The sequence below is a fragment of the Phoxinus phoxinus genome (assembly GCF_949152265.1).
Source record: "Phoxinus phoxinus genome assembly, chromosome: 18".
NCBI lineage: Eukaryota > Metazoa > Chordata > Actinopteri > Cypriniformes > Leuciscidae > Phoxinus > Phoxinus phoxinus.
The window spans coordinates 31,777,575-31,804,936 of NC_136893.1; the positions used below are offsets into that span (position 1 = coordinate 31,777,575).

At 41.1% G+C, this 27,362-nt stretch overlaps 2 protein-coding genes across 2 annotated transcripts in view; both read right to left on the bottom strand.

The window, feature by feature from the left end:
* samhd1 (SAM domain and HD domain 1) overlaps positions 1–787 on the bottom strand; it is a 33,872-nt gene extending 33,085 nt beyond the window's left edge. Inside the window, exon 1 of the mRNA XM_079588445.1 lies at positions 524–787. Within this exon, the coding sequence (XP_079444571.1) occupies positions 524–683 (160 nt within the window). The 5' untranslated portion in view covers positions 684–787. The remainder of the gene's footprint in view (positions 1–523) is intronic.
* A 6,287-nt stretch (positions 788–7,074) lies between these two features.
* Positions 7,075–27,362, bottom strand: part of mtg2 (mitochondrial ribosome-associated GTPase 2) — a 34,654-nt gene continuing 14,366 nt past the window's right edge. Inside the window, exon 6 of the mRNA XM_079589417.1 lies at positions 7,075–7,778. Within this exon, the coding sequence (XP_079445543.1) occupies positions 7,420–7,778 (359 nt within the window). The 3' untranslated portion in view covers positions 7,075–7,419. The remainder of the gene's footprint in view (positions 7,779–27,362) is intronic.

Consider the following 27,362-nt stretch of genomic DNA (forward strand, 5'->3'; position numbering starts at 1 on the left):
GAAGATTTGAGAGGGGAAAGAGACGAGGTTTCTGCTAACTCTCTGTCCAGCTTCATCTCCAGACTGTAGTCAATGATCGAAGCCCAATTTTAGGCTTTTCTGTGTCGATTTAAAGTTCATGACTCTTTGTTCATCATTTAACAAGAAATCCGCTAAAACTACTGTGTTGATTAAAAAAATAGGCATATGGGTTCATAATTTAGGAGTTACCTCCTGCTTTTCTGAATGAGAATTTTTTTAACGTTTATATATATATATATATATTACAAAAATTGTACGTTTAATTTCTATCGCTTTAGATGTTTTGTGAATTACTTTCTAGTTGGTAGCTTATCAGTTTAACATTAACATTACTGCATCTTGTTTGAAAATGTACCGTTACTTTACTAACGTACGCCTAAAAATACTGCGAGAGAATGACAATGAAACCAGCCAAACTTAAATAAAGAAGCACTAGTACAGCGATCGGATCTCATGTTAATAACTGTTGTCATCTATCACTGATGATGTTGATGAACGTTACCTCTGAACTCCTGCTCCCATTGCTCGAGTCCTTCTCTCCGCAGAAACACCGCCGTATCATCGGCGTCCCAGCGCCAGAACTCTCCGTCACACACATCGACAACACACTCCTCGTCTTCTCGGGGCCGTTTAGTCCGCTTATCCATCACTAAACCGTTCATGAAAGCCGAGTCCGACACACTTTCGCTGGGGTCCAGCCGGCGCTCGCGCGTGTCAGAACTGACTGAGAAGTTTGTTCTTTCGCGCCTCCCGTAGTGTTGGAGTGCGCGCGACCCGCAGCGCCTCCTGTGGGGCTGGAGTGCGCGTGACCCGCAGCTGGCCTGTGGGGTTCAATATTATGAAGCAACTCATCTCAAAGGTGCATTACCGCCACCTGCTGTACTAGACTGGAGAGTGGGCATTATAATGATAAATCAGTATTATTTTAAGACATCTGGGAATAGTGCAGTTTGCAGGGCACCAGCACATGTTGGGACACAAGGGAAGAGAGGCACTCGAGTGGGTAATGAAGGAAAGTCTCCATTCAACAAGCTTGTGGGAGTACATGGCAGGAATACTGGGACGTTTAATACAGAGTAACATAAAACAAGGACAAATTAGTCATAATATTAATTAATTTACTATATTTAAAAAGATTAAGAATGGATCACACTAATCTTAACGCAACATATCACGGGCAAACACAACTCTGGCTGATGTAATGTATGTCAGGAAATGGAAACTGTTCAACATGTTTTTATTAGATGTAAAAAAAAAAATATTGACAAAAATATATCTCGATATTTTCAAAGTTTTGTTGATAATAATTAGACGATATTTTCCTGGTGTGTTTTTGTACTGGTACCAGGCTGGTGTAGGCCTGTTGTTGACAGCACTCACGCAGATATTCATATTTAACATATTCTGTGCAGTGGTCAGTTCACAGCAGTGACCGAAATTAGTTTCTTATTAAGGGTCAATATTTTCCACCTTAAACTGATTTCCAGGGGCATTTTCACCTAAAAATGGACATTATTTCTAAACGTATTTAGAGGTATGCATCACCTTTTATGTCAAATTATAACATTCAAATTAAATTCTACTAGAATAACACAGTACCGCTGTCAAAATAAATCATTACATTAAAATCCATCCTTGCAGTGCAGAGGTGACAGAAGCGGCATCCGAACTGGCATTACTATATTTACACTTAATTTACAAGTGCATAAATAAAGCTATTCAATTTATTTAAATATGATTTATAATTTTAACGTTTTAATTAAAGGGTGCTTTAAATATAAAACTAAACCCGCCAGTAGGTGGCGGCAAGTCACTTAATAAGCGAGTTGTTGGAGTCATTTATTCACCCGATTAGTTCAAACCAAGGCGGTAATCCATCCGCCGGAAACTGAAGCCTCCCCGGCGCCGCCATTGATTAGCAGAGCATCTCCTGCTGTTAGCCTTCTAACCTTCCATTGACTCCCATTCGCTTTGGCGTCACTTTGGCAGTGAATAACTTTACATCTGAGGCGTTTAAAGACTCCATTTGTCCATTATTTATTCCTAAAGAAACACGACAATGTCTTACGTTATGGCCCCGTAGAAGCCGTTTTTGTAAAAATAGGCTAACGATTGCGTCATAACCACGCGACTCTGTCACACTGAAGAGAAATTACCGTATAGACCGGCGGAGAAGCTCACGGGCGATCGGGGGACGTGGAGGCATTGAGTCTGATAAAGTCGAGAAGCCCATAGAGAGTGATAAAGTTGCTCCCGCTGCTAGCTCATGGACAGCTAATGCTCACGCTCTCCGTCTCTGAGATTCGGAAGGGAATGATTCAGATTTCTCTCGGCACAGCGACTAGAAGACTCCCGTCACATCTACGTCACCAAGCTCAGCTCGAGTCTGCGCAGTTCGCCTGGCGATCAGGAAGTGATGCTTCTAATGGGCTTCACTTTTCTATCCCTTTAAGCATCGTTAATGTCTACTTCGTAGTTCAATGTGGTGGGATAATGGACTGGCTACGACTCCCCTGATCTGTACGTCATTGTGAGCTTCTCTCATATCTTGGCTTCTCTGCTTCACTCTCTTCGTCAGTAAAAACAAAAGCTTTCTAAGGTGTTCCCTCGGCCCGACTGCTCTTCTGCTCTCTTAACACAACAGCTAACCAGCCCAACTTCAGCGAGACGCTTGCCTGGATACTGGTCGTTTTCCTTGGTCCCAGTGAGTTTACTGGTTGAAGTGTCCTGTTTCTTGAAGTGTGTACACGAGTGCTTTGACGGTTTTGTATTGTTTGGTCTGATCTTGGGCCACTACAGTTCCAGATAACCAGTCACCTGTGACTTGGGTGGGTTGGGTTGGTAACTTGAGTTAACCCCGAGTGTTATAGGCAGCGGCTGCCTGGACGCTAACTAGTTTCCCACTGTCCAATCCCCCGGCTGGAGGAAATGAGAAAAAGCTGGGCTGACATTGACTAGCCTCCTATGGCCTAGTCCTCCTGTTATTCCCACCCTAAGACTCTTTTAATAATTTAATAAAAATAGATGTTTTGAAGCTATCCATTGAGTTCTGACTTCTTTGTGGGGATACAAGTAGAAACAAGAGTGGCGGCAGCGCCCCCTGCCTGCGAAAAATGTCATTGTGGTGTCCATGAAGATGTGAAAAAATCGGCATAAATCTAGCTTACACATTTACCCAAATTATTCAGGCTAATTGTAGTAATGACGGATCAAACCTGTTTGACCAATAGTGGCGAGACACATCGTTATATAAGGACATCTGACAAAGTGGGTTGTCCGTCAAGAACCATGAAACTAAATCCTGAAGACTGCGAAATCACCGTTACCATCATGTAAGTTGCGTGTGCCTGGCAAATCCGCCAAACCTTCTCTCTGGCTCTCAGCGAAGGCGGTCGCATTTTCTCTCCCTCTCCTCCCCCTGACCTTCCCTGCTTCGCTCCTCTTGTCTAGTCTTATGTCTTAACTTTGAGAGACTCTCGCCGCACTGCTCTCCAAACTAAAAATCATGGATTTGATCAACTGGTCTCTCAACGCAATTGACACCATCTTCTCGACGAGAAGCTTGGGTTCGGGGGAACCTGACTGCCCTGCCGGGACGTTCGCAGCTGGCTACACGATGGACGCGTGGGAGAGGTGGCGGGTCGTGTGTCTGGCGGCTCTTTCCGTGGAGGACATTGAAGATATCTATCTATTCGGAACCATGATAACAGGTCTTTTGCTGACTGGATTAGGCACTGCCCTGGTTTATCAAGAAATTAAGAAGATTTAAGCCCCAAGCCCCACAATGCTGCCCGGCATGATTGAAGCAGTGGGCAGAGCGGTCAGCACTCAGGCTGGGACTATTAACCGCATTATGGATAACATCAGGGAGGTGACCCGAAATATGGATAACATCATGGAGAAGCTCACGGCTTTGCAAAAGCTGATGGACCAGAATGGACTAAGAGAGTAGTCGTGCAAAGGAATGCGGCTACTCGCCCCAAGACCAAACAATCCCAATCTTATCTGCTTTCGGCCCCATCAACCAGCACTGGCCTCGGCCAAGGCCGCTGTTGGAACAACACTCCGCCGGAAGAGCACTGCAGTGAGCCGCTCTTGCTCCTTCCCCCATCTCTCACGGACACCTGCTGATTGTTGACTCTGTTTGGGACCTAATCAAGGTTGTCTCCATGGCAACTTGCTGTGCTAACGCTATGACATCCTGCGGACTGAGGCACCGAGATTTGGATGCCAGGGGGAGCGAATCTCCAGGCCTACACATACACAAACTCTTACATATATACACAGATATGCAATCACCCCCCACCCCGCATCCTTCGCTGCAGGACCGGATGGCTGCTTGCCTGTGCTGGGTGACCTCCATCCCCCACTCCCCTCCCCTGTTGCAAGTCTTGGGTTCATGTCGTAGTACTGATTATGTGCTAATGTTGCTGAGGTGTTTTTTCCTGTTCCCAGACTGCACTCCTCACAGGAGCATAGGCTCTTAAAGGGAATGCGAGAGGACGCTCTGATTGGTTTATTTCACGTTACGCCCAAACCACACCTATGAGTAATGAAGCTACTTCAGACCAACACATGTTAGATTTGCGTCGGGCGCAAGAGTCGTTTATCCCGCCGGTATAATAGCAACAGCGCCGGGATCCGCCCACAGAGTTACTTGCGTTTCGCGTTTGATACTTGCGTTTCAGAACGTTAAAATAGGGCCCTAAATCACTAACTCTAGTTCATAAATGTTTAAAATATGAGGATATAGGGATCTCCCAGTCACGTGACCTCTAGCCGCGTGTCAGCCATTTTGACGGAATACATCCGTCAGCTACTCAGTGGCAATGGATCTATTATTAGGGGTGTGTAATATTTATTATTATTATACTAATAATATAATTATTTTATAATTAGCCTAAATATTGCAATACTTTGCACTACAGTATTGATATAATTGCGTGCGCAAAATATCTCGATATTGAACAGAATCAATTTTTTCCCCCACCACTATTATTATTAGTGCAGCGGCCGTCAGCTAACTCTTCACGTCATGTCATCGCACTTATTAGCATCACAAAAAGATACAAGAGGAAGATAAAGGAATTAGGAATCATAGATCCATATGAAGCACCACAAGTTCTTTTTACAGCCATTAAATGTGTAGAAAAACTTCCTGACATTGAGTTCGGTGACATTTACAGCTACTCACGTCCCATCACGCTAACGCTACACCGGAGCTTCATTAAAAGCATAGCAGGCTATCGGTATCACGAGTCCAGATGGGTCAGCAACTATTTGATTTGGACACCAGCGGGGAATTATAGTGACGTTACCTGTAATAATTTTTTAACTGAGTTTACAGGGAAAAACACAAAACAAAATCACCTGTTTGTGTGGGAGAAATCCATCTATCACATACATAAGCTCTAAGTTTCAATGGTGCAAAATGAGAAAAACAAGATGTAGGTAAAAGGTCAGCTGAGTTGGTTATGAAAAGATGGCCTTGGAAAGTAACTAGAAGAAGCTTGTCCTGAGATAACATTGCTGGGAAAGTAAAAGCTTGTCCTGAGATGACATTGTTGAGAAAGTACCCAGAAAAACATAAATGATATCATTTTTTAAAATAACGCATGCGCTGAAGGTTGACCACAATTAGAAGTAGGCCAAGTGGGAAGGAACTTCTAATAGTGGCGAGGAGGAGCAACCACTAAGAGATAGTGTGAAGACCACCAATTGGACACTTAGAGATAAGAAAAAGTATAACCTTGTAAACCAGCCATGTAGAAATCAGATGCGTAGCTAACATCTCACTTTGTTGAATGCTCAATAAAGTTGCTTCTTCTGAGACCTGAAACTTCGACTCTGCTAGAACTTCTTTGAAACCTGAACCAGACTTTGAAGACTTAGAATTTTCCACAACATTTATTGCCGCCAACCACTTGTTTCTCCATTTTATTTATTTTGGGATACGGTACAAAGATATTCTTTTTGTATGATCACGTATCTGATCGCATCCAACTGCACAGCATCGCTCGGGCATGATAGGAATATTTCGCGACGAGCTGTATATCACCGGCGGTTTAGCATTCTCTATTCCGTCAAGATGGCTGCTCCAAATGGCGTGACGTCACGCGGGACGTCCCTATAGTAGTAGTGTGTATTTCCTCCCGTAGAGAAAGTAGTTTGCAGCATGCTCACAGACATCACAGTTGGCATACAAACAATAATTAAAAGCAAATAAGTCTAATTTAGGATAACCAGACCAGCTGACCGTCAATCAACACTAGAAGAAGAATTTAAAACCGAATAGCTTGGGGGATAAAGATAGCTTGGAGCTGTTTTTCATGGGTCGGGGACACCATTGGTACCATCGGCCAATGGCAGTACTTCCAAAAGCATAAGATAAGCGATGCCTCGTATCATTCACAATAATGTTTCTTTATTCTGCACTCTCTCTTTATATATACTCTCTATACCTATTAACTTAATTCCCAACAGTTTGCTAGTCATTGTTACTAGAGTTCTTCTGAGCGATTCCATACCAGCAACTCAATCAGGCATATCGTGAACTGCCACACGTTTTCTGTTTGTACGTATGCAATTTATATTTGTTGCTTCAATCGTGGTGTCCATTGTAGGGGACATGTAATAAAATATATATTTTTTTATTCATTTCTACATTGAAGAAGAGCAAATATGAATAGGTAAAAAAATTGGTCAGTGGAAAAAAATCATTCTAATTAAAAAAGATAAATGCACATTCTTTGTTCTTATTTTTCTTGAAGTGGAGTTAAAAATCCTAGCTGTATTTTGTGTAGTTAAGAGAAGGTGCAAGGCCATCTTACTCCGACACCTGGCGTCATAAACACGACTTCAACTAGAAAATCGAACTTCCCAGAACGCATCATTGCATGCACAACTTTCCTCCAGGGTCATATAACTCCTGAACAAGACATGGGAGTTAACATTTACACAATTCCTTAGTCAAATATCATTGACCTGAAATCAGCAGCATGACCTGAAGATCTGAGGCCAACACCAGAAGAAAAAAACATAGATCAATTATTTAAAATGCTTTAACTTTAGATGCTTGCGGTCACATAAACAGGTCTCTTTAGATCCCGTGGATCAATGATACAGTGACCAGGCAGTCGTTCTATAGCAATGAGGCAGGAAAAAAAGGTTAAAATATATTTTATTACAAACCTCAGTTTATGGCTTTTAAACCAGAAAATAATAAACATAGATTTACTACAGTAAATCATACAGTAACGGCACATGTGGAGTGATCCCAGTAGCAGTCTCGTATTAACCTGCATGATGTTTAGCTCTCGGATCCGGGTCACGGCCACAAGTGTAGATCAGATTATGATGACTGTGAGCTGTACTGAGCTGGAGAAAGCCAGATGTTTGCTAGGAGAGGCCGCTGTCGTACATCCGCCTCAGGTGCAGGATCAGCTCTCCGGTGTTCTCTCCGGTCAGTGCAGACACGGGGATGACCGTGTGAGGGACGCGGCTCCTCAGAGCCTCCAAGCTCCTCCTGGCCCCCGGCAGGTCCATCTTGTTGGCCACGATGGCGTGCGGTCTGAGCGAGAGCTGAGGCCGGTACTGGTCGAGCTCGAAGCTCAGCTGCTGGAGCTGAACCCAGGGCTCCGCACACGACATGTCCAGCACATACAGCAGCACACGGCAGCGCTCGATGTGCCGCAGGAAACACACACCCAGCCCACGGTTCAGATGAGCTCCGGGGATCAGCCCGGGAATATCAGCCACTGCAGGAGCGAGAGAGAGAGAGAGAGAGAGAGAGAGAGAGAGAGAGAGAGAGGGAGAGAGGGAGAGAGAGAGAGGGAGGGAGAGGGAGAGAGAGAGAGAGAGAGGGGGGAGAGAGAGAGAGAGAGAGAGAGAGAGAGAGAGAGAGAGAGAGAGAGAGAGAGAGAGGGAGAGGGAGAGAGGGATATTTCAAACCTCTTTATTTTTCAAAACAGAGTTCTCTACAACACAGAGAAATCAATTTCCAAAACAAAAACAAAAATGAGCAGGATTTAACTTAAAACAGTTCCAAAGCACAAGACATTCTCCACAACAGAGCATAACACATTTTTAAAGAGCACCTATTATGGAATTTAGAAATGTACCTTTCATGTAGTGTGTAACATAGATCTAAGTGAACAAAAACATCCTGCAAAGTTTGAAATATGAAAGTGTACCGTATATAAAGTTATTGTCTTTCAAAAGTAAGAGTCGACTCGGAGTCATTTTTATGAATCGTTAGAAGACCGAAGCTTTTTCTCTGACTAGATGACGTCAACTTGTCAAGTTATTTGAATACGACACGCCCACTTATTGCGCTCCAAGGCCAGCAGGGAAACATCATGGCGACGAGACGCTGTGTTCTGAAGTGCGACTCAAAAGCAAACTTTTTTCATCTGCCCAAGGAGGAGCATTTGAAGACTAAGTGGCTACAATTCATATATACAACTATACCACAGAAGTGTAGTCCGAGCCTTGTGCTTTGTTCGCGCCATTTTGAAGACGATTGCTTTTTAAATGCAATCAAACTTGGATTCGCGAGCTGGCTGATATTGAAGGAAGGTTCAGTTCCAAGTGTATTTGCATCAGCTTCCTCCTCCGTATCACAACCTGTAAGTGTTATTAATAATTGTTGCTTTTATGTTTTATGTAGCATGCTTAATAATTATTTAGTTTGTTGTGTAAGCACCGTTTAGCTTCTAGGTCTTCAATGACAATTGTATTGAGATATGTGAAGTGTTTGTCGTTGTTTTCGGAGTTGTCTTAAAGAATAGAGTAATACCTCGTAGTAACGTAACTGCATTTTTTTTTTTTTTTTTTTTTACGTTATGTTTATGCATCGGGCTAATGCAAACAAAGACTGATTGTGCTTTTACAATATGAACTCTGGGCTATGCTCGCACAATCTCTGCACAGAGTATACCAATCACAACTGACTGGGTCATCTGACCAATCAATCGCAGATTAGCGTCGCGCAAAGGAGGGGTTTGGAAAAATGAGTCCTTGAACGAATCATTTGGGAGATGGTGAGCAAATCAGGTAAAAATAAATGCATATTATACGACAACAAAAGTGTTTTTTGTCATTGCTGCATGCACGTAAAACTGTTGTTGGGGACTCCCTAAACAACATTAGGAACATTTTAAATGTCATAATACGTGCCCTTTAAGATCACTAAATGTTTATGAACTCCTCTACATTATTTGTGGTACTGTAGAAATCAAAATCAACTTTCAATCTAGCTTTCACCATTCTAACAAAAACAGTGTTTGTGTCAGAATCTAAGGACTCTTCGATCTTATTCCTTCTACTGAGGTAGATAGACATTTTTGCTTGACCAAATACAAAGTTAAACAAATGACTTTTTAATCTCCTTTTCTGACTGTAGCTAAAACCAAGAATAAATAGATGCTTAGAAATGTATCTCCAAACATCAAGAACATTTGTTGCAGCAACTGGAAAAAGAGCACAGTCTGCTACAGTCCAGAAAGCAGTGGTAAACCGTCTCCCTCTGCAGACAGAACGCACTCTTCACTTACATTGGGATTGATGATGGAAATGTAGGTCCCCTAACTCTAGAGTGCAAAAATGGCGCCGCTCAATGGCGACTCGGTACTACTCTCTGTTTTTCTGGTGTTGTCCTGCATGTTCCTAGAACCCAGCCTTGGTATTATGTCATTTGCATGTATTCTTGACCACTGGCGCCCCCCAGGGCTGCGTCCTTTCCCCACTTCTGTACTCTTTATACACACATTTCTGTCAATCACACACCAGTTCAGTTGTTTAAGTTTGCAGACGATACCTCTGTAGTTGGTCTTATTGGCAACGGGGATGAGTCTGACTACCGCAGAGAGGTAAGCTGGTGAAATGGTGCGAAAGCTTTGACTTGACACTTAACATCTCAAAAACCAAGGAACTGGTAGTAGTTTTTAGAAGGACCCCTAGTCCCCACCCTACGCTCTCCATTAATGGGGTGGAGGTGGAGAGGGTCACTCCCTTCCAGTTCCTTGGGACCACAATCCAGGAGTCCTTATCATGGGAGCTCAACACCAACATTAAGATCAGTAAAGCTCACCAGCGACTCCACTTTCTGCGGCAGCTCAACAAGTTCAGAGTCAGCCGAGTTGCCATGACCCACTTCTATGGTCAACTATTGAAAGCGTGCTCACTTTTTCCATGCTTGTCTGGTTCGGTCACACAACCGCTCAGGACAAAACTAGGATGGAAAGAGTAGTACGCAGAGCATCAAAAATCATAGACTGTAGCCTCCCTTCACTTTTCTCCACCAGAATAATCAGAAAGGCTAAAAACATCATAGCGGACCACTCTCACCCTGCTCACCATCGCTTTAATCTCCTCCCATCAGAAGATATAGGAGCATTAAGACTTCCACATCACGTTTCAGAGACAGCACTTACCCTCTGGCTATCAGACATCTGAACTTGCACTGACTGATAGCAGCATTTTACTAACTGTGTGCACTGTGCACTTTCTTTGCCGAGGGGTATTGTCTCTTTAATGTCTGCGGGGTTTGGTCTACTGTTTAACTGTTTGCTGGGTAATGTTGTTATTATTTTTGTACTTATGATGTCTGTCTTTAGGCTATTTACATCTGAGAGTTGTACCAAGACAAATTCCTATCAACTTGTTGACATGGCAATAAATTATTATTGAATTTTCAAGCCCTAGATGAGCTCTCCAAGGAGTGTCAGCCCGACCACTTAGTTTACCTTTATTTACAATTTTTACAAACATTTTATACATAGTCTTTCCTCCCTTGTCATCAAACTCATTTGTGAGATTCTCTCTGGACTCTAACAGTTGGCCGGTACAGTCTTTACAATCAGGAAATAGAGTCAATGCTGGAAAAGTATCATCAACAACTGGTTGACATTGTCCACTACAGTAGTCTTTTAGCAAGGATAATTCAGTCTTTGTGAGTTCACACTTCCAAGTGCTGAGCATTTGATTTATGATCCTGATCGATCTAAGTCCCACATGAGAGGCTAGACCTGCAGTGTCGATCAGATTAGGTCCACACAGATCCACCACATGTCTCAGTGTGACAGTCCCAGCCGCACAGAACAGCTGCATCACGAAGGGTCCAGTTATGTGTTCTACGTTGAAACGAGTGCCATTCACCACTGGTTCTTTCAACAGCCATGACAGGGACTCACAGCTTGTCACTCTCTTTTTATGGAACATCCCCCACACAGTGAACAGTCCATGGTAAAACTTTGGGAGGTTACACAGTTTTTTAGCACTCAGGTCCATTAAAAACAAAGGCTCAGCAAGACCCAAATTCCCGCCTCGGGTCAGTATGGCTCTGGCCAAGGGTCTCCAGACAGGGTCTGCGGGCCCAACAAGGAGTCTCTGGATGAAACCGAGTCGGAAGGCGGCGCCCCTACTGGCGATATGAACGAGTCCCTGCCCTCCTTCCTCTTTTGGCAAAAACAGTACGCTTTGTGGAACCCAGTGCAGACGGTCCCAGAAAAAGTCCACCAACACTGCCTGTATCTTGGCCAGCAGTTGTGCAGGAGGGTCTACACATGATAATCGGTGCCACAGCATTGATGACACTAAAATGTTGATCACTAGTGTTCGACCCCTAAAAGACGTGTGGCAAGATCCATTTCCATTTTTTGAGACGTCCTTCAACTTTTTCTAAAACATTGTCCCAATTTTTACACAGAAAAGTATCATCTCCAAGATAAACACCAATATATTTAAACCCACCCTTGTTCCAAATTAACCCAGCAGGTAAAACAAGTTTTCTGCTTAAAGGGCACCTATTATGACATGTAAAATGTTCCTAATGTTGTTTAGGGAGTCCCCAACAACAGTTTTACAGGCATGCAATCAGGGTGGGAAATTAGCACCCGCCACCCGCCAAGGGCGGGTACTTTTTCAAAGTGGCGGGTCACTTTGCCGTGTATACCAGCCACAGTGGCGGGTGGATTATAATAATGCTGCGTTCGCACCAAAAGCGAATACAGTTCGCAAAAATTCGCATCCACCGAGGGACCAGGACAGGACCACCAGACGCGCATAAACGCGTCTTTACATTGCATTGAATGTATTAAGTAGTAACCAATAAACACATGCTGCGAGTGATTTCATTGTACGGATTGGACAGCCTTTGTCAAAGAATGCGGTTGCTAAGTAACAATAATACACTTTTGTCGAGTAACTCTTTTGATTGGTTTTCAGCGCTGTGTCACGGCGCTGAAGAGACCGTTATACTGTATAACTTATACACATAGATAAGCTGAGAATAAAAATAAAATAAAAAGTGTATATATATAGCTGAGCTGAGCTGGTGCAGAAGAAAGGGAAATTATTTTTAACCATGCGCGCGCGCTCTCTACACTGCTGAAGCGCGGATGATCTGAAAACACAGACAAGCTGGAGTTCAGCGATCTTTATTTGAGATTTTCTACTTAAATTAAAGTGTCATTCAGTCGGTCTGTGTTCTGTCGCGAGCCGCTTGCGCTGTTTGTGCGACTAAATCTGCGATCAAAATGCAGGCTGATATCCAGCAGTGTTTTTAATGTTGATCATATGAGCAAGATGCAATGTTTCCCGAATATCCACACGATTTCAAATGTGACATTGATTTTATACAACAGTAAAAAAAAAGGGTAACATTTAAGTGATGTACTGCATTTAAAACAGTATAGTCAGGCTTATTGCTCTATTTTGCAACGAAATCTGTGGCTTTGAACGAATCGTGAGATTCAATGAATGAATGACTCGATGACCGCCACCTACTGGCTATTTTAATATAATATTTTTATTAATATTAAAAACGTTTTTTAACATTGCATATTTATTGAACATTGTTTTATTTAAAGCATTATTTATTTTTAAAAGGTATTATAAAGGTTAAAAATTAAATGAAAACATTTATTAAAGGGGGCGAATATTGTCCCTTAATGGAAAAGGTGTGACTGCAGTCTAAGTGGAAGAGAGGAACTTAGGAAAAGGGATATGTAGAATTGCACAAGTGCTACTGCTAAAGAGTGCAATGTAAATAATTTATCATCATAAGCTTAATTGAATGGCCTAGAGAATAATTATGACATTTTCTGTCTAAAGACTACATATAAAATAGCTACCAAAAGTAAAGTAACTGCAGTTTACTAAAAGTAATGACTAAAAGTTTGCATTCATAAGCATTTTCGTCTGAAGATGAAGACTAAGACTGAATCAAAAATGGCTGCCAAAATGAACACTGGCCTACACACACCAAGCGCACTACAACGCTGTTGCGTATGTATTAAATATGACTGATCATTTAAATAAAATGTTTTATTTAATTCAAGTAGCCTACATAGTAGCCTACATCATTATTTTCCAGGGTTTAAAATGTATACAGATTTGACATTTTCCCCTCATACTTATGTTGGAATGGGTACGAAGTTGGCATTGAATTTCATTTGAAATGGTATTAAAAAGGTCTTAAAAAGCCTTGAATTTAAGCTGGAGGATCCTGGGGGTACCCTGAAATAAATAAAAAACGTATTGAAGCAATTTCTTTCTTGCAATTTGAATTCCGGAAAAAAATGGCTAGTAAAAAATATAAGTGGCTGGTAAAATTGGGCATCCACCAGCCACTGTGACTGCTGGACAAAAAAGTTAATTTCCCACCCTGCATGCAATGTCAAAAAACACTTTTGTTTTCGTATAATATGCATTTATTTTTACCTGATTTGCTCACCGACTCCCAAATGATTCGTTCAACGACTCTTTTTTTCCAAACCCCTCCTTTGCGCGACGCTAATCTGCGATTGGTCAGATGACCCAGCAGTGTTTACAGAGATAATACTTATTGTTTAACACGGAGTACAATGATGCTTTTATCAATTAAATCGTGTTATAATAATGATTATAGTCCACTGCTTTGTAGTTTGTAGTAAAAAACGAAAAATAAGATAAAGAATTTAATGTTATGTTAGCGAGCATAGCCCAGAGTTCATTTTGTAAAAGCACAATCAGTCTTTGTTTGCGTTAGCCCGATGCATAAACATAACGTTTTTACAAAAAAAAAAAAATGCAGTTACGTTACTACGAGGTATTACTCTATTCTTTAAGACAACTCCGAAAACAACGACAAACACTTCACATATCTCAATACAATTGTCATTGAAGACCTAGAAGCTAAACGGTGCTTACACAACAAACTAAATAATTATTAAGCATGCTACATAAAACATAAAAGCAACAATTATTAATAACACTTACAGGTTGTGATACGGAGGAGGAAGCTGATGCAAATACACTTGGAACTGAACCTTCATTCAATATCAACCGGCTCGCGAATCCAAGTTTGATTGCATTTAAGTTGGTAAAGCAATCGTCTTCAAAATGGCGCGAACAAAGCACAAGGCTCGGACTACACTTCTGTGGTATAGTTGTATATATATGAATTGTAGCCACTTAGTCTTCAAATGCTCCTCCTCGGGCAGATGAAAAAAGTTGGCTTTTGAGCCGCACTTCATAACACAGCGTCTCGTCGCCATGATATTTTTCCTGGCCTTGGAGCGCAATAAGTGGGCGTATCGTATTCAAATAACTTGACAAGTTGACGCAAGAATATATATGTGGTTTAATGTGAATGATTATTATGTTTAGTATCATTTAAAATGTCTCAGAGTGAGTGGTACAAATGTCTCATTTCCAACTTAGTTAAACAAAAAGAAATCAGGTTTTGAGAAGTTTAGAGAAACTGGCACACAAAGGAAGGTTGTCTCTAGGCAAATGGTCGTCTCCTACCCCCAAAAGGTGTCAACTCTGAATGTAAATTCCCATTGTTAGCATGTGAAAGAGGGTTTTGGCTATTTAATGGAATGCGGCAGGAGAATCGGGGCGCTTTCTGTATCTAGACTGGCCCGTGATGGCTGGGAGTGACCGAGACTTCCAGCCTCATGTATTTGCATCAGGTTGGGTTCGCATCTCTTCTTTTTATTCATGTTTTATATTGATTATCTTTGAATTGATTATACAATTGACCTGATACCTGATTTAATAAATTGTTACATTTGATTATTCAAACTGATTTTGACCTTGTTCATTTAATAGTCTAAAAGTAATAATCAAACATTCGCTCACTTTTAGTGATGCATAGATATTATCAAAACCTTTCATTTATGGAGTCAGATGAAATAACGAGTAAATACATATGAGAAATGTATTGCATTTAACCCAAAATACTTTGAGATGCTGGAAAGACGGAACGCGCAAGAAACCTTCCCGTGTTATTGGAAACCCTCATTGGACCAATATAGCGCGGCTTACAGTTTACACCGACAAGAGATTTTCTTAATTTGTGCAGAAGAGGCTATGGCCAAGGAGTACAGCATGCCAGATAATGAACATCCTTGTCTGACCCCCCTCTGAACTTTAAAAGGAGCACTTAAACCACCGTTGATCTTTAAAATGCTCTCAATGTCACTATACAAGACTCGAATCATGTTTATTAGACCAGAGCTGAACCCAAACGCATCTAACGTTTGCCACAAATACTGGTGTTCGACTCTGTCAAATGCCTTTTCTTGGTCAAATGAAATCAGGCAAATTTCGCAACCCAATGAATTGGAGAGGTCCAAAACATCACGAATTAAAATAATATTGTCAGATATCAACCTATTGGGTATGCAATAAGTCTGATCAACATGAATGACGTGCTCCATAACGTTTTTCAGTCTCATTGCCAACACCTTTGACAAAAGTTTGTAAAGCCACCGGCCGCCAGTTCTTTATCTCTTGTAAATCCCTTTTTTTGGGGAGAAGGGTGAGGATTGCTCTCCTGCAACTCAAAGGTAAATGTCCTTTTCTTAAACTGTCTCTGAGAACAAGCAACAAATCTTTGCCAATCACAGGCCAGAAAGCTTTATAGAAGTCCACAGGAAGGCCGTCAATGCCTGGAGATTTACCGCTTTCTAGACTCTGCAACGCAGAATATAGTTCATCAGCAGAGATCGGTGCATCCAGCTCCACGTTAGCCTCCTCAGGAACCGTAGGTAAGCCCTCATAGAAGGACTGCGCCACCTCTGGTCTCTCCTGGAACTCACTCTTGAAGAGCTTCTCATAAAAAGCCACTGCAGATTGACGGATGTCCACAGACTCTTGCAGCAATTGTCCAGTGCTGGACCGCAGAGAGTGCATAAGTCTCCTTTGTCGATTTTTTCGTTCAAGGCCGAAAAAAAAATGAGAAGGTGCATCCGTTTTGGCAATATTTAGATGACGTGAGCGAACCAGAGCACCTTAAGCAGAGAAACCCAACAGGTTAGATAGAGCTGACTTTTTCCTTTTGAGAACTTTAAAGTGTTCCCCTTCTCTTGTTGAGTCTGCCGAATCTTGCAGCTTCACTATTTCACTCTCCAAAGCTTTCATAGATCTAGTCATGTCCCTCGGGACATTGAGAGTATACTGTAGGCACAGCTGTTTTATATTGACCTTCCCTATGTCCCACCACTGTTGTAATGAAGTGTACTCCGATTTTTCTTTTGTGTAACCACTCCAGAAATACTTAAAAGTATCTTTAAAAGCATTATCAGAAAGCAAGGATACGTTAAAATGCCAATAGGCGCTTTTACATTTCACATCCTTAACTAGATGGCAATTGTACGAGGCAATGATCTGAAATACCAGTTGGGTGTATTGAAATAACCTTTAAGTACATTACTCTGATGTTTGAAACAGTAAACTATCAAGCCTAGCCAAAGACAAAGAATTATCTTTAATATGAGTTCAAGTATACTGACGCCGAGTGGTGTGAAAAAACCTCCAAACATCACATAGATCATTCATCTCAATTACTTTTACAAGACACTTCTTACTGGCTCCGTGTGGTTCTGGGTGGTTTCTGTCTAGAGCTGCGTTCTCAGACCACCCTTTCTGGGCCTACAGTAGGAGCATGAACATTGATGAAAGTCATTTTTACACTTTCAAATACAGCTTGTATTTTTAACAAGCGGCCTGCAATGATTTCCTCATTAACACAAGAGATGGGTAAAAAAATCTCTAGAAAACAAGATGGCCACTCCAACACTGTTGCTACACTTATGACTGAGAAACACTTCCCCATCCCAATCTTTCTTACACGCAGTTTCACTTTCAGCTGTGCTATGCGTTTCTTAATTCTTGTAATTTTTTTAACTTTAAACAAACTGATGAGGGAAACTCTCCTCACATCTTCTCTGGCACCATTAACGTTTAAAGAACCCAACTTGATGTCACACATTGTAGATGTTAAGTTGCATTTAAACAGAACAGAGAGGTTAACACAAACAAAGAAAAAGAAAAAGAAGACACTTAACCATCATTAGCTATTTGTGCTCTCGCTTTTATCATAAATTTTTCAAACGAAAAACTTCCTGATCTGTAAAGGTCAGTTGGTCAGGGTTTTCTGTATTTTTCATGTACAATTTAACTGAATCAATTAACAACTTTAAATCTCATCAATTTTAACTGATCTCAAACCTTTCTTTCGCTGTAAAAAGGACTGAATTTTGGTGAAAGCGTAAGCACTCTCCACATCCATCTGCGTCTCCACTAACATCACTTTCAGACTCTTGAGTGTTCATCAACACATCATCTGACTGAGAAGAACCGCTCATTGGATTCGATTTTGACACTTTTGTAACTTGTTCAGTGTTTGATTTAATTTCTGGATTTCTCCTCTTGGTTGCCAGTTTGGAAATTTCAGCATCCAACATAACATCTTCCTCATTAAACACTGACTCAGCTACTCCAGTCACGGTATGACCAACATTTAACTCATCTTTTGAAACATTTTGTTCACTCGCTACATTTTCCACCACCTCATTCTCCTGATCACTACCATCTCGGTTTTCTTCCTGCGCAGTTCTCTGCGGTTCATCAGGGTAAAGTGGCTCCGCTTTCGGCCCGAACGGGCGGCGGGTCCGTTGCGCTAACAGCCCACGTCTCACCTGCTCTCTCTGGACACGAGCGAATCACATGCCCTACAGTGCCACACCCAAACCATTTAATCATTTCTGATTAGTGGTGCACGATATATCGGCCGCCGATATAATATCGGGCGATATGGTCATTTTTTTACACATCGGTATCGTTCTGATGTCAAAATAGCGCCGATGTGAAGAGGCCGATAACCATTCCTGTGTATTTGACGTGTGTGTGTAGGCGGGAGATGTTTGTTTTTGCACGAGCGCTTGACATGTGTGTTTAGGCGGGAGATGTTTGTTTTTGCACGAGCGCATACATTACACGTCACATAATGTGCGTGCTGGAGGCGGCAATTTGACTTTGACTTTGGTGAGGGAGCAACGATGTCGTCTGTCTGGTCGTTCTTCAAAGTGTCTGAGGAGGATCCTCGCTATGCTGTATGCAATGATTGTGAGGGCCGGGTGATGCGAGGGGGAGTTCGTGTCAAATCATTCAATACAACCAATTTGATCACCCACTTAAAAAACAAGCATCCCGAAGCCTTCAAAGAATATGAGAAACTAGCTAATGCTAAAAAGCAGCGGAAGAACGCTGCTGCTAACGCTACGGACAAGCGCTGGAAAAGACCAAGAAATAACACAAGGACCACCCGAAGCAAAAGGCATTGACCATGGCAATAACAAAGATGATCGCTGTTGATGACCAACCGTTTTCAGTAGTGGAAGACGAAGGCTTCAGGGAGGTGCTTAAGGTCGCTGAGCCCCGCTATGACAAGCCAAGTCGTCGTTACTTTGCGGATGTCGCCCTGCCTGCCTTACATGATAGCGTAGCCAGCCACGTCCACAAGTTGATCGACAGCGATGTCAATGACATCAGTTTTACAACGGATATCTGGAGTTCCGACCTCAACCAAACAAGTATGTTGAGCCTCACGGCTCAGTGGATTGATGACAACTTCGAGATGAAGAGAGCCGTGTTACATGCCCAAGAATTCCCTGGCTCGCATACAGGTAACGTTAAGCCTGGCTATTTCTTTTTTGGACAGATGCAAATAAAATTAAAGTCAGGGCTAAAGGGAAAGTTGTGTTATGTATGATGGCTGGCTTTAATGTCAGCTGCAATCAGGGATGTAGTGGAGGCTAAACGCACGTAAACGTCGTTTAGGCACCTGCCAAAATTCTGAAATAGCGTTTATCCACCTCCAAAGTGCGTTTATCCACCTCTAAATTGCGTTTATCCACCTCTAAATAGCATATAGTTCCTAAGCCATTTTAAATTAAGCTTAGGCTATGTCGTTTTAGTTTCATATTGTTCATATGTTGTTAAACCTAAGACGAATTCTTTCATATTGCGCTGCATTACTGTCAGTAGCCGCGCGGGTTAGACCATAATAATACAGTGCTAGCCTAAGATTATCACAAATAAACAAGATTTTGACGCATATCCAAGGGTTTGTGGAGCGGAGTGTGAGCGCGCACTGCATGGCACGGACGTGCGGGCGCGAACACTTGCATTTCCCTATCAACAGTGAAACAATTTAAAATACTCTATCATTTCTGGTCATACAGAAAATAATAATACATTATTCGCAACTACTTTTATTTGTGTAAACTCGCAATAACAAGAAAACGTTGTGCTTTTGTCAAATAAAATAAAACAATCAGGCGCGCTTTCTCCGTGAACTGGAGCGCGAGAACTGAAATAGTCTATGTAGCTAAAGCTCGAAATGTCCACTTTAAAACTAACAAATTCGAATCGAAAGCTAATACCTTCTGATTTTGTAATCCGTATGAAAGGTGCATTTCTCTCTAAAGGCGCATCTGCTTAACAGCGGAGATGGAGATATGTTTTTAGCCGACACTGATTTAGAAAACAATAGTTTATTAATAAACAATTAAAATGCCTCGTTATTTTTTCAGACACATTTATTATCATTAGCCTATAAATCACCTTTCTGTAGGCTGTGGTTCAGAGATATATGGCTCTTCTCATTCAGCACTGCAGGAATAATATCATTTCCAGGTTCTAATTTTGTCTTAGAAAAATAAATCAACAACAACAAAATCCATATTAATTTGTGAATATTTTAAATGTTTAATTAAGGGGCAAAAAGGTACATTAGTATGCTAATAAACAAAAATTCGTCAATATTTATTTTTTTGCATAGCATTTGGTGTAGCCTACAGTTCAAATTAAAATTTTGGTGTTCAACTTTGCCTTTTAATAATACAACAACCGTTTTCGTTTTGTAATAACGGGTTAAAAATATTTTTGTTCTCTCTGTTTTGTCATTTAGTAAACTTTATAGATTTCAACCATATTATTCCTTCTTGAGTCTTTTTAACAAAAACTTAGATTAATGTATGAATTGAATAGTGATTGTGTGACCTATGAAAAAAGACATTATTATTATTATGTGCCAGCTAGCTAACGTGTCTTTTGATTAAACTTGTTTTTTAAATTCTTTTATTCCAGGTACCGCCATAGCGAGTGCATTTGACACCATGTTTACAGAATGGAGAATCCGGAAAGAAAATGTGCACGTTGTGCTTTGAGACAACGCACGAAATATGGTGAAGGCGATGGAGGAGTGTGGTGTTAAAAGCCTGGGCTGTATGGCTCATCTGGGGCAGTTAGTAGTGCACGATGCAGTACTAAGCCAGCGAAGCGTTGTTGACTCTTTGGCAATAGCGAGAAAAATAGTCGGACATTTTAAAAGCTCCCCCCTTGGTACCTCTCGGCTTAGAGACATCCAGAGAGAGATGGGAATGAAGACCAAGATGCTACAACAGGACGTCCCGACGCGCTGGAACAGTACATTCCTGATGATGACAACTCTCCTGGAACAGAAGCGCGCACTGGTTATGTACGAGGCTTACCATGGACTGCCTGTGTCTCTCAATGCAAACCAGTGGAGTCTCATTGAGAAAATGACCACACTCCTGGCACCCTTTGAAGAGTTGACGAGAGAGATTAGCTCGCATACAGCTACAGCTGCTGACGTGATCCCGTCTGTTGTGGCACTCAAGCGTTTTCTAAACAAGACAGCCGAAACCGACAGTGGGGTCAAAACGACCAAGTCTGCACTGCTTGAAGCCGTGAACAAGAGATTCGAAACCACATTCTCTGAGCAACTCTACTACTTGGCTACTATCCTGGATCCAAGATACAAAGATCGCTACTTTGATGCAGACCTCAAGCAAGTGGCAAAAAACAAGCTAGAGAAAGAAGTGGACAAGATGACGGCGTCAGCGACAACCAGCGCCAGTGCCACAGATGGGCCTACACCAGACGCAAAAGACACTGAGCCAGAAGAAGGTGAACCACAAGAAAAGAGGATGTGTACGACAAGTGAAGGGCATTCGTTCCTGGACATGTTCGATGAAATTCTGGAGGAAAAGGAGCAGGATGAACAGGCAACAGGTTCAACGAGTGTGCAGGTAGGCTAGGTTACTGTACTATTTGAAAAACGGATAATCTTTTAGTAGTCTTTCATTCAAATTAAGTATTTCACATTTATTGACAGTCAAATCTCATGAAAAACTGCGGTCCAAAGTTATTATTGAACTTGTAGGATTACTGGTGCATGCCACGGTTCACAAGGGTGCATCTCAATAGTCTGTCTTGTCCAAAATTTTGTGATAGGCTTGTAATGGGTCTACTGGGCTGACCAATGATGGGGTAGTAGCCAGGTGCTCCCTCCAGTGGATAGATGGCGAGACAATCTTATCAATTAGCTACTACATTGAAATGACTTGGCATACATATACTGGGACTCCAGAGTTTTCTTTTGGCCTCACAAGAAAAAAAGATAATTGAATGAACATTTATTTTATTTCATTTGGTGTCATGAATGCAAATATTGAATAATAATTTCCTGATGATTTTCCAGAGATGTATATTTATACCCTTGTCTATATTTCTTTTAGGTGCATGGTTACCTGAGTGAGTCCACCATCCCCAGAAATGTGAGCCCGCTGCAGTACTGGCAAAGCAACAAGACCCGCTTTCCTGCCCTCGCCCCAGTGGCACGCAAGTACCTGTCAGCTCCCTGTACATGTGTGGAAAGTGAACGTCTCTTCTCCGCCGCTTCAAATGTTGTCAGTGAAAAGAGAAATAGGATCGGTACAGAGAGAGCAGAAATGCTCCTGTTTAAGCACAACATTCGTCTGCTTCCAAAGCCCGGGAAGGCCAAGGGTTAGGCCTAACCCTAAAGTACTTGGCAGTTACAGTACTTAGTTACTGTACTTGCAGTTCAGAAGACTGAAAAAGTGTCTGTTCAGTCCAGTTTGTTCTGGCTCCATTTCCACATTTTACCTTTTTCAATACTTTCGGCTTTGGCCATTTAAGGCCTACTACTGTACTTTAAAGTTTTGAACTGTTGTACAATGTTCACAGAATACAGTGACTTGGTCTCAAGTCAGTTAGATGTTAATGAGAATACTCAGGGTTGGCTTATTCATAGTATGAATTCAGGACACACTTGTATCCTTTATAAAAAAAAATATTTTTTATATTTATTTTTTCTTGTGAAAATCTGATGACATATTTTGAGGTAAAGGTGCCCAATATCAGTCATTTCTGAAAATAAATGACAAAAGTTTTGGAAAATGGCTCTTTATTTGATTATCATAAAAATGTGTTTTCTATACAGAGATATCGACATCGGTAAATATCGGTATCGGCCATAACAGCAATATTAATATCGGTTATCAGTATCGGCCACAATTTTCACATCGGTGCATCACTATCTCTGATGTTACGTGCAGTGTAGTCAAAGTCATCAACCTTAAACTTAACCCTCTGGGGTCGGCAAACGTGCCGGCGCGTTTTGCTCGTTTTGTTTTACATAGCAGCAAAATAGACTTAAAACTCCGTCATTTTTGGTCATACAGACTTAAGAAATATGAAAAAATAAGCTGTTAAATGTCTACTTTTTTATGTGTCCACTTACAATCGAAATAAAACATTGTGCTTTTGTAAAATAAAGAAAATAAGCAGGGAGTGCTTTCTGCCTCTCCGTCTCGTGAACTTTTTTTCTGAAGCACGTCTCTAAACTTAAACAAAACTCAGCGAATACTATTCACTCAGACATGAGCTATATATCTCTATAATCATTTGAGTGTGTACTTTTAAATTATCTAATTCAAAACTAAAACAAATATTCTCTGTTTATGTAATCTATATAAAAAGAACAGTTCTCATTTCAGCTCATTATAGCTCATTATCTTTTAATGTGACCACGCCCACGGAGAGCGCACGCTATTCAAACGCAAATGATCTCAGGCAATACATGCAAACATGCAAACCGGCCACATCAGCTCGATAAAACACACCAAGTTTAATCAGATGAATGTACTGTGTGTCATCTTGCGAGGAATAATCCTGGGAAACTTACCTCAGAAGTGCTGGTTTCACTTCGAGGAGCAATGGATCCAGTTGAGGATTAGTATTAGGTTTTTTATTCTTATATGCTTTGTTCTAATCGCGATATGGAATAGTGTCTGTAAACCGCAAAAAGACTGTTTAAATATGAATCGTGTTTCTGTTCTGCTAGTTTTGGATAGACTATAAAGTTTTTACTGTAAAATAGACATCAAATAAGCTTTTGTTAGTCAGTTTCTGCTCATATGTTAAATATATAGTATGTTTTGTCAAAAATAAACTCATCAACTAAGATGTTAGTGTTTGTTCTTGAATTTACACTTGAAATACTTGTAATTCAAGATTACACTTGAAATATTGTTAAAATTGTAATTGTTGTTGATTTACATGTGAACACTTTTTAATAAAATAGCAAAAAATATGTTTACAATGTAGATGTAAAATAATCTTAATCTTTCTCATTAATTTTTTTTTATTATTATTAGTGACACATTTGGGCAGAGGATGTATTCCAAAACTTTCTGAAAATACAGTATGAGAATTAACTGCACAATTACTAGAAATGTTTACCTTGGATATTATACAATTTGTATGTATAAAAAAAAATTGTGCAAAAAAAAAGAAAAGTTTCCAAATCTAACTTTGAACCAATTCTGTAGAATGGCTCATATAGTCTATTTGAACAGGATTTGTTTCCAGGTATGACTATGTACTAAAAATGTGCTTTTGACTTTCATTTATATTTGGATTTTATATATATTAGGGGTGTAACGGTTCACAAAATTCACGGTTCGGTTCGATAAGATACACTCGTGTCACGGTTCGGTATGTTTTCGATACAGCAAAAAGAAAGAAATGCCAGAGAAATTTCCTTGATTTAATTTTTTAAATTATATTTTTATAAAAACTAACATCATAAAGTATGATATTTTTTTACTTTGAACAATGATTGGAGCTATACTTGACTTTTCTTAGGAGCATATAAAACAAAACAGCTCCTTGGCAAAATGAAATTTAATATTGTAGTAGTTAAAAACAGGTTTATTTTAGTTCAGAATCAGATTAACATTTGAGGGCAGCAATTGAATTCATAATGTCAAAATAAAACCGACGTAATGTTACTTGAAAGCATTATAGCCACTATTCCTGCCACACTTCCATGGTTACAGTGAGTAGTGTTACTACAGTAATCCATGGTGAATGCTGCTGATCTGTGGACACTGGATAGTTCATTCATGGCACAATGTTTCTTCCTGGTTTCCACGTCAGCGCTGTTAGATCCGTTAATAACGGAGAAATGTGAAGGTTTCTCACTAGATCTCGCAGCGATGTTATTACTTCAGTGGCGAATTCAAATGCTTTCTTTACTGGCTCTCGCTGTGTAGTAACAGTGCTGATCAAGATCGGCTCGCGCTGCTGTAACGGTGGCAACCCGATAATAAATTCACATAATCAACCAATGATTGTTCAAATAAAAGTTAGTAAGTTCGGGCGCCAGGCAGGTGTAACCCTGCCAATATTTTCAAAACAATAACCCAGATAGCTTAAATGCCACCAGTTACATACACGAAAATCAAAAAAAAGAAAAGAAAAAGAAATCACCAAGGACAGTTCAGAATCAGCTTAGAAATGTCTGTATTTCATACCATTTCACTCAAAACAAAACAAAAGAAAAGGACAAAATATACAACCACTTTAAATTCCCAGTCAAATCTTTTTTCACAGACCACGGACTCAACAGTGCGTTCATCCAGGTACAGAATCAGATTTCCTCAACAACAACAAAAATATATCAAAAATGTCAATTTTGGTTTGTGGCAAAAAAATAAAAAATAAAATATTACTCACTGCTTAGTTTGTGTGGGACCGGATAACCCGGATGTGTGAAATGCAGAGGTGAATTTGTGTGAGGGTTTGGGGAAAACCAGCCGCGAATACAGCCACGCCGTAGCCTTTAGAAATGGTGAAACTCTGTTGGATGGTAACTGGAAACAGCCACAGGATCCAGACGGGCCTTAACCCAGCTCGCTTGGGGTCTTGTACACGCTCGGCGCTGAAGACATTGGTGTGGAGAGCGGTTTACTCTCCCGCATCCGCTCCAGCAGAGGCACAGCGTTCTACCCGCTGAAAATTGCGTCACCGCCTCCCAGGTAAGGGAAAACACCTTCTTTTGCAGTTACTATTCCACCACGGAATAAACAACAGCTCGTTCAGTTCATGTGGTTACTTTCAGTTAGCGTTCGACTGTTATTGAGGCTTTCCGGTTCTCACCTCGATAAATCGCCCTCGTAACAACAAACTTCACATCTTTTTCCAGACTTTCTCTCTCCCTTTCTTCAGTATATACTCCTCCTTTTTATGTGATAACCTCATTTCCTTTTTTCCCCACTTACCAACGGAAATGGGCGGAGACAACCTTGATTTAATGATTTAATTTGTTTTTGTAGTTTTCAGCTCCGCCACACTGCATTGGTCCAAACTGATAAACGGTCCGTCAACCACACAATAACAAGTAGCGCAGTTTCGTTCCGTTTACATTACATTTGCCATTTGATGTTGGGCAATGTTGTGCTTGCGCCAGCGTCCCTTACATTATGAGCGCGCTCGCCACACGCAACACTTGAAATAACGACATTTTGGTCGGCAGGAAAAATGGTCCAACGAACCGTTCGGTTTGAAAATGGACCGAACCGAACGGTTCAATACGAATACGCGTATCGTTACACCCGTATCGTTTTTTTTTTTTTTTTGTCCTCACATTGGCCCTCATTTATCAATCTTGCGTCGAAACGGGCGTATATGTTGGCGTAAGATTATGCTTACACTCCTCTCACCGCCTGATGTATGAAGCTGTGCGTACCTTTGAAATTCAGGTGTACGCAATACCTGCCCTTGATAAATGCCGCGGCTGAAAACGATCGTCATTAGATTAACACACCCCTATATATTCACGTCTCCGCCTCCCCCACGCCCTCATTTTACGCCATGGACACACGGAAGACGGCAAAGAGGAGAAACTTCTCCGGTGGAAATCCAGTTTAAGCGCTGGTTGGTTGAGCAAATTACCTATCACAATGCATTATTTTACAGCACGTGTTTGGTGTGTACAATAGTCATGATGTGAATAATTGCATGACAATTTGTAATATTCATATTATTAGTATTATGATTATTAATGACGGTTATTGTTATTTAGAAGAAGAATGTCTTTGTTATTATTATTATTATTTGTATTATTATTATTTAAAAGAAGAAGAATGTCATTTTAATGATTTTGTCAGTCTGAATTATTTTTTGGTCATTGAAAGCCTTTCATTACTGAACCCAGTCCGTGCGCACCTGCCGGGCTTAACTCACAAAAATAAACACTGAAGTTTATAATTTCTATGTTGTTGGTTTTTTTTACAGTGGGTCATAATATATCATATCTTTAGTTTGTCAGTGCATTTTGTTGTGTTAGGAATTGTTTTTCTGCGCATTTCAGCACTAACTCAAACCGTGCGTACATGTACACCACCTCCTGAGCTGGCGTAGGATTTGAGCGTGCCGTACGCCAACGGCCATATTGATAAATCGCAAAGTCACCGTGGTTTTGGGTGTACGCCAGGTGTACGCTGGAAATTTGGTGTACGCACTTTTCATAAATGAGGGCCATTCTTTCTTGTGTGACACACCTGAATGAAAGACTCACTATGCAAGCTCATTATTCGGGTCATTGTCTTCTCAGGTGTGAACCACTCATTATTCATGATGGTGTTGGATCATTCACGCCCCTGCGCATATTGCCTTTCCAAACAAAAAGTCCATCCATCCATTTTCTTCCGCTTATCCGGGGCCGGGTCGTGGGTGCAGCAGTCGAAGCAGAAATGCCCAGACTTCCCTCTCCCTAGACACTTCCTCCAGCTCTTCCGGGGGGACACAGAGAAGTTCCCAGGCCAGCCGGGAGACATAGTCCCTCCAGCGTGTCCTAGGTCTTCCCCGGGGTCTCCTCCCGGTGGGACGCGCCCGGA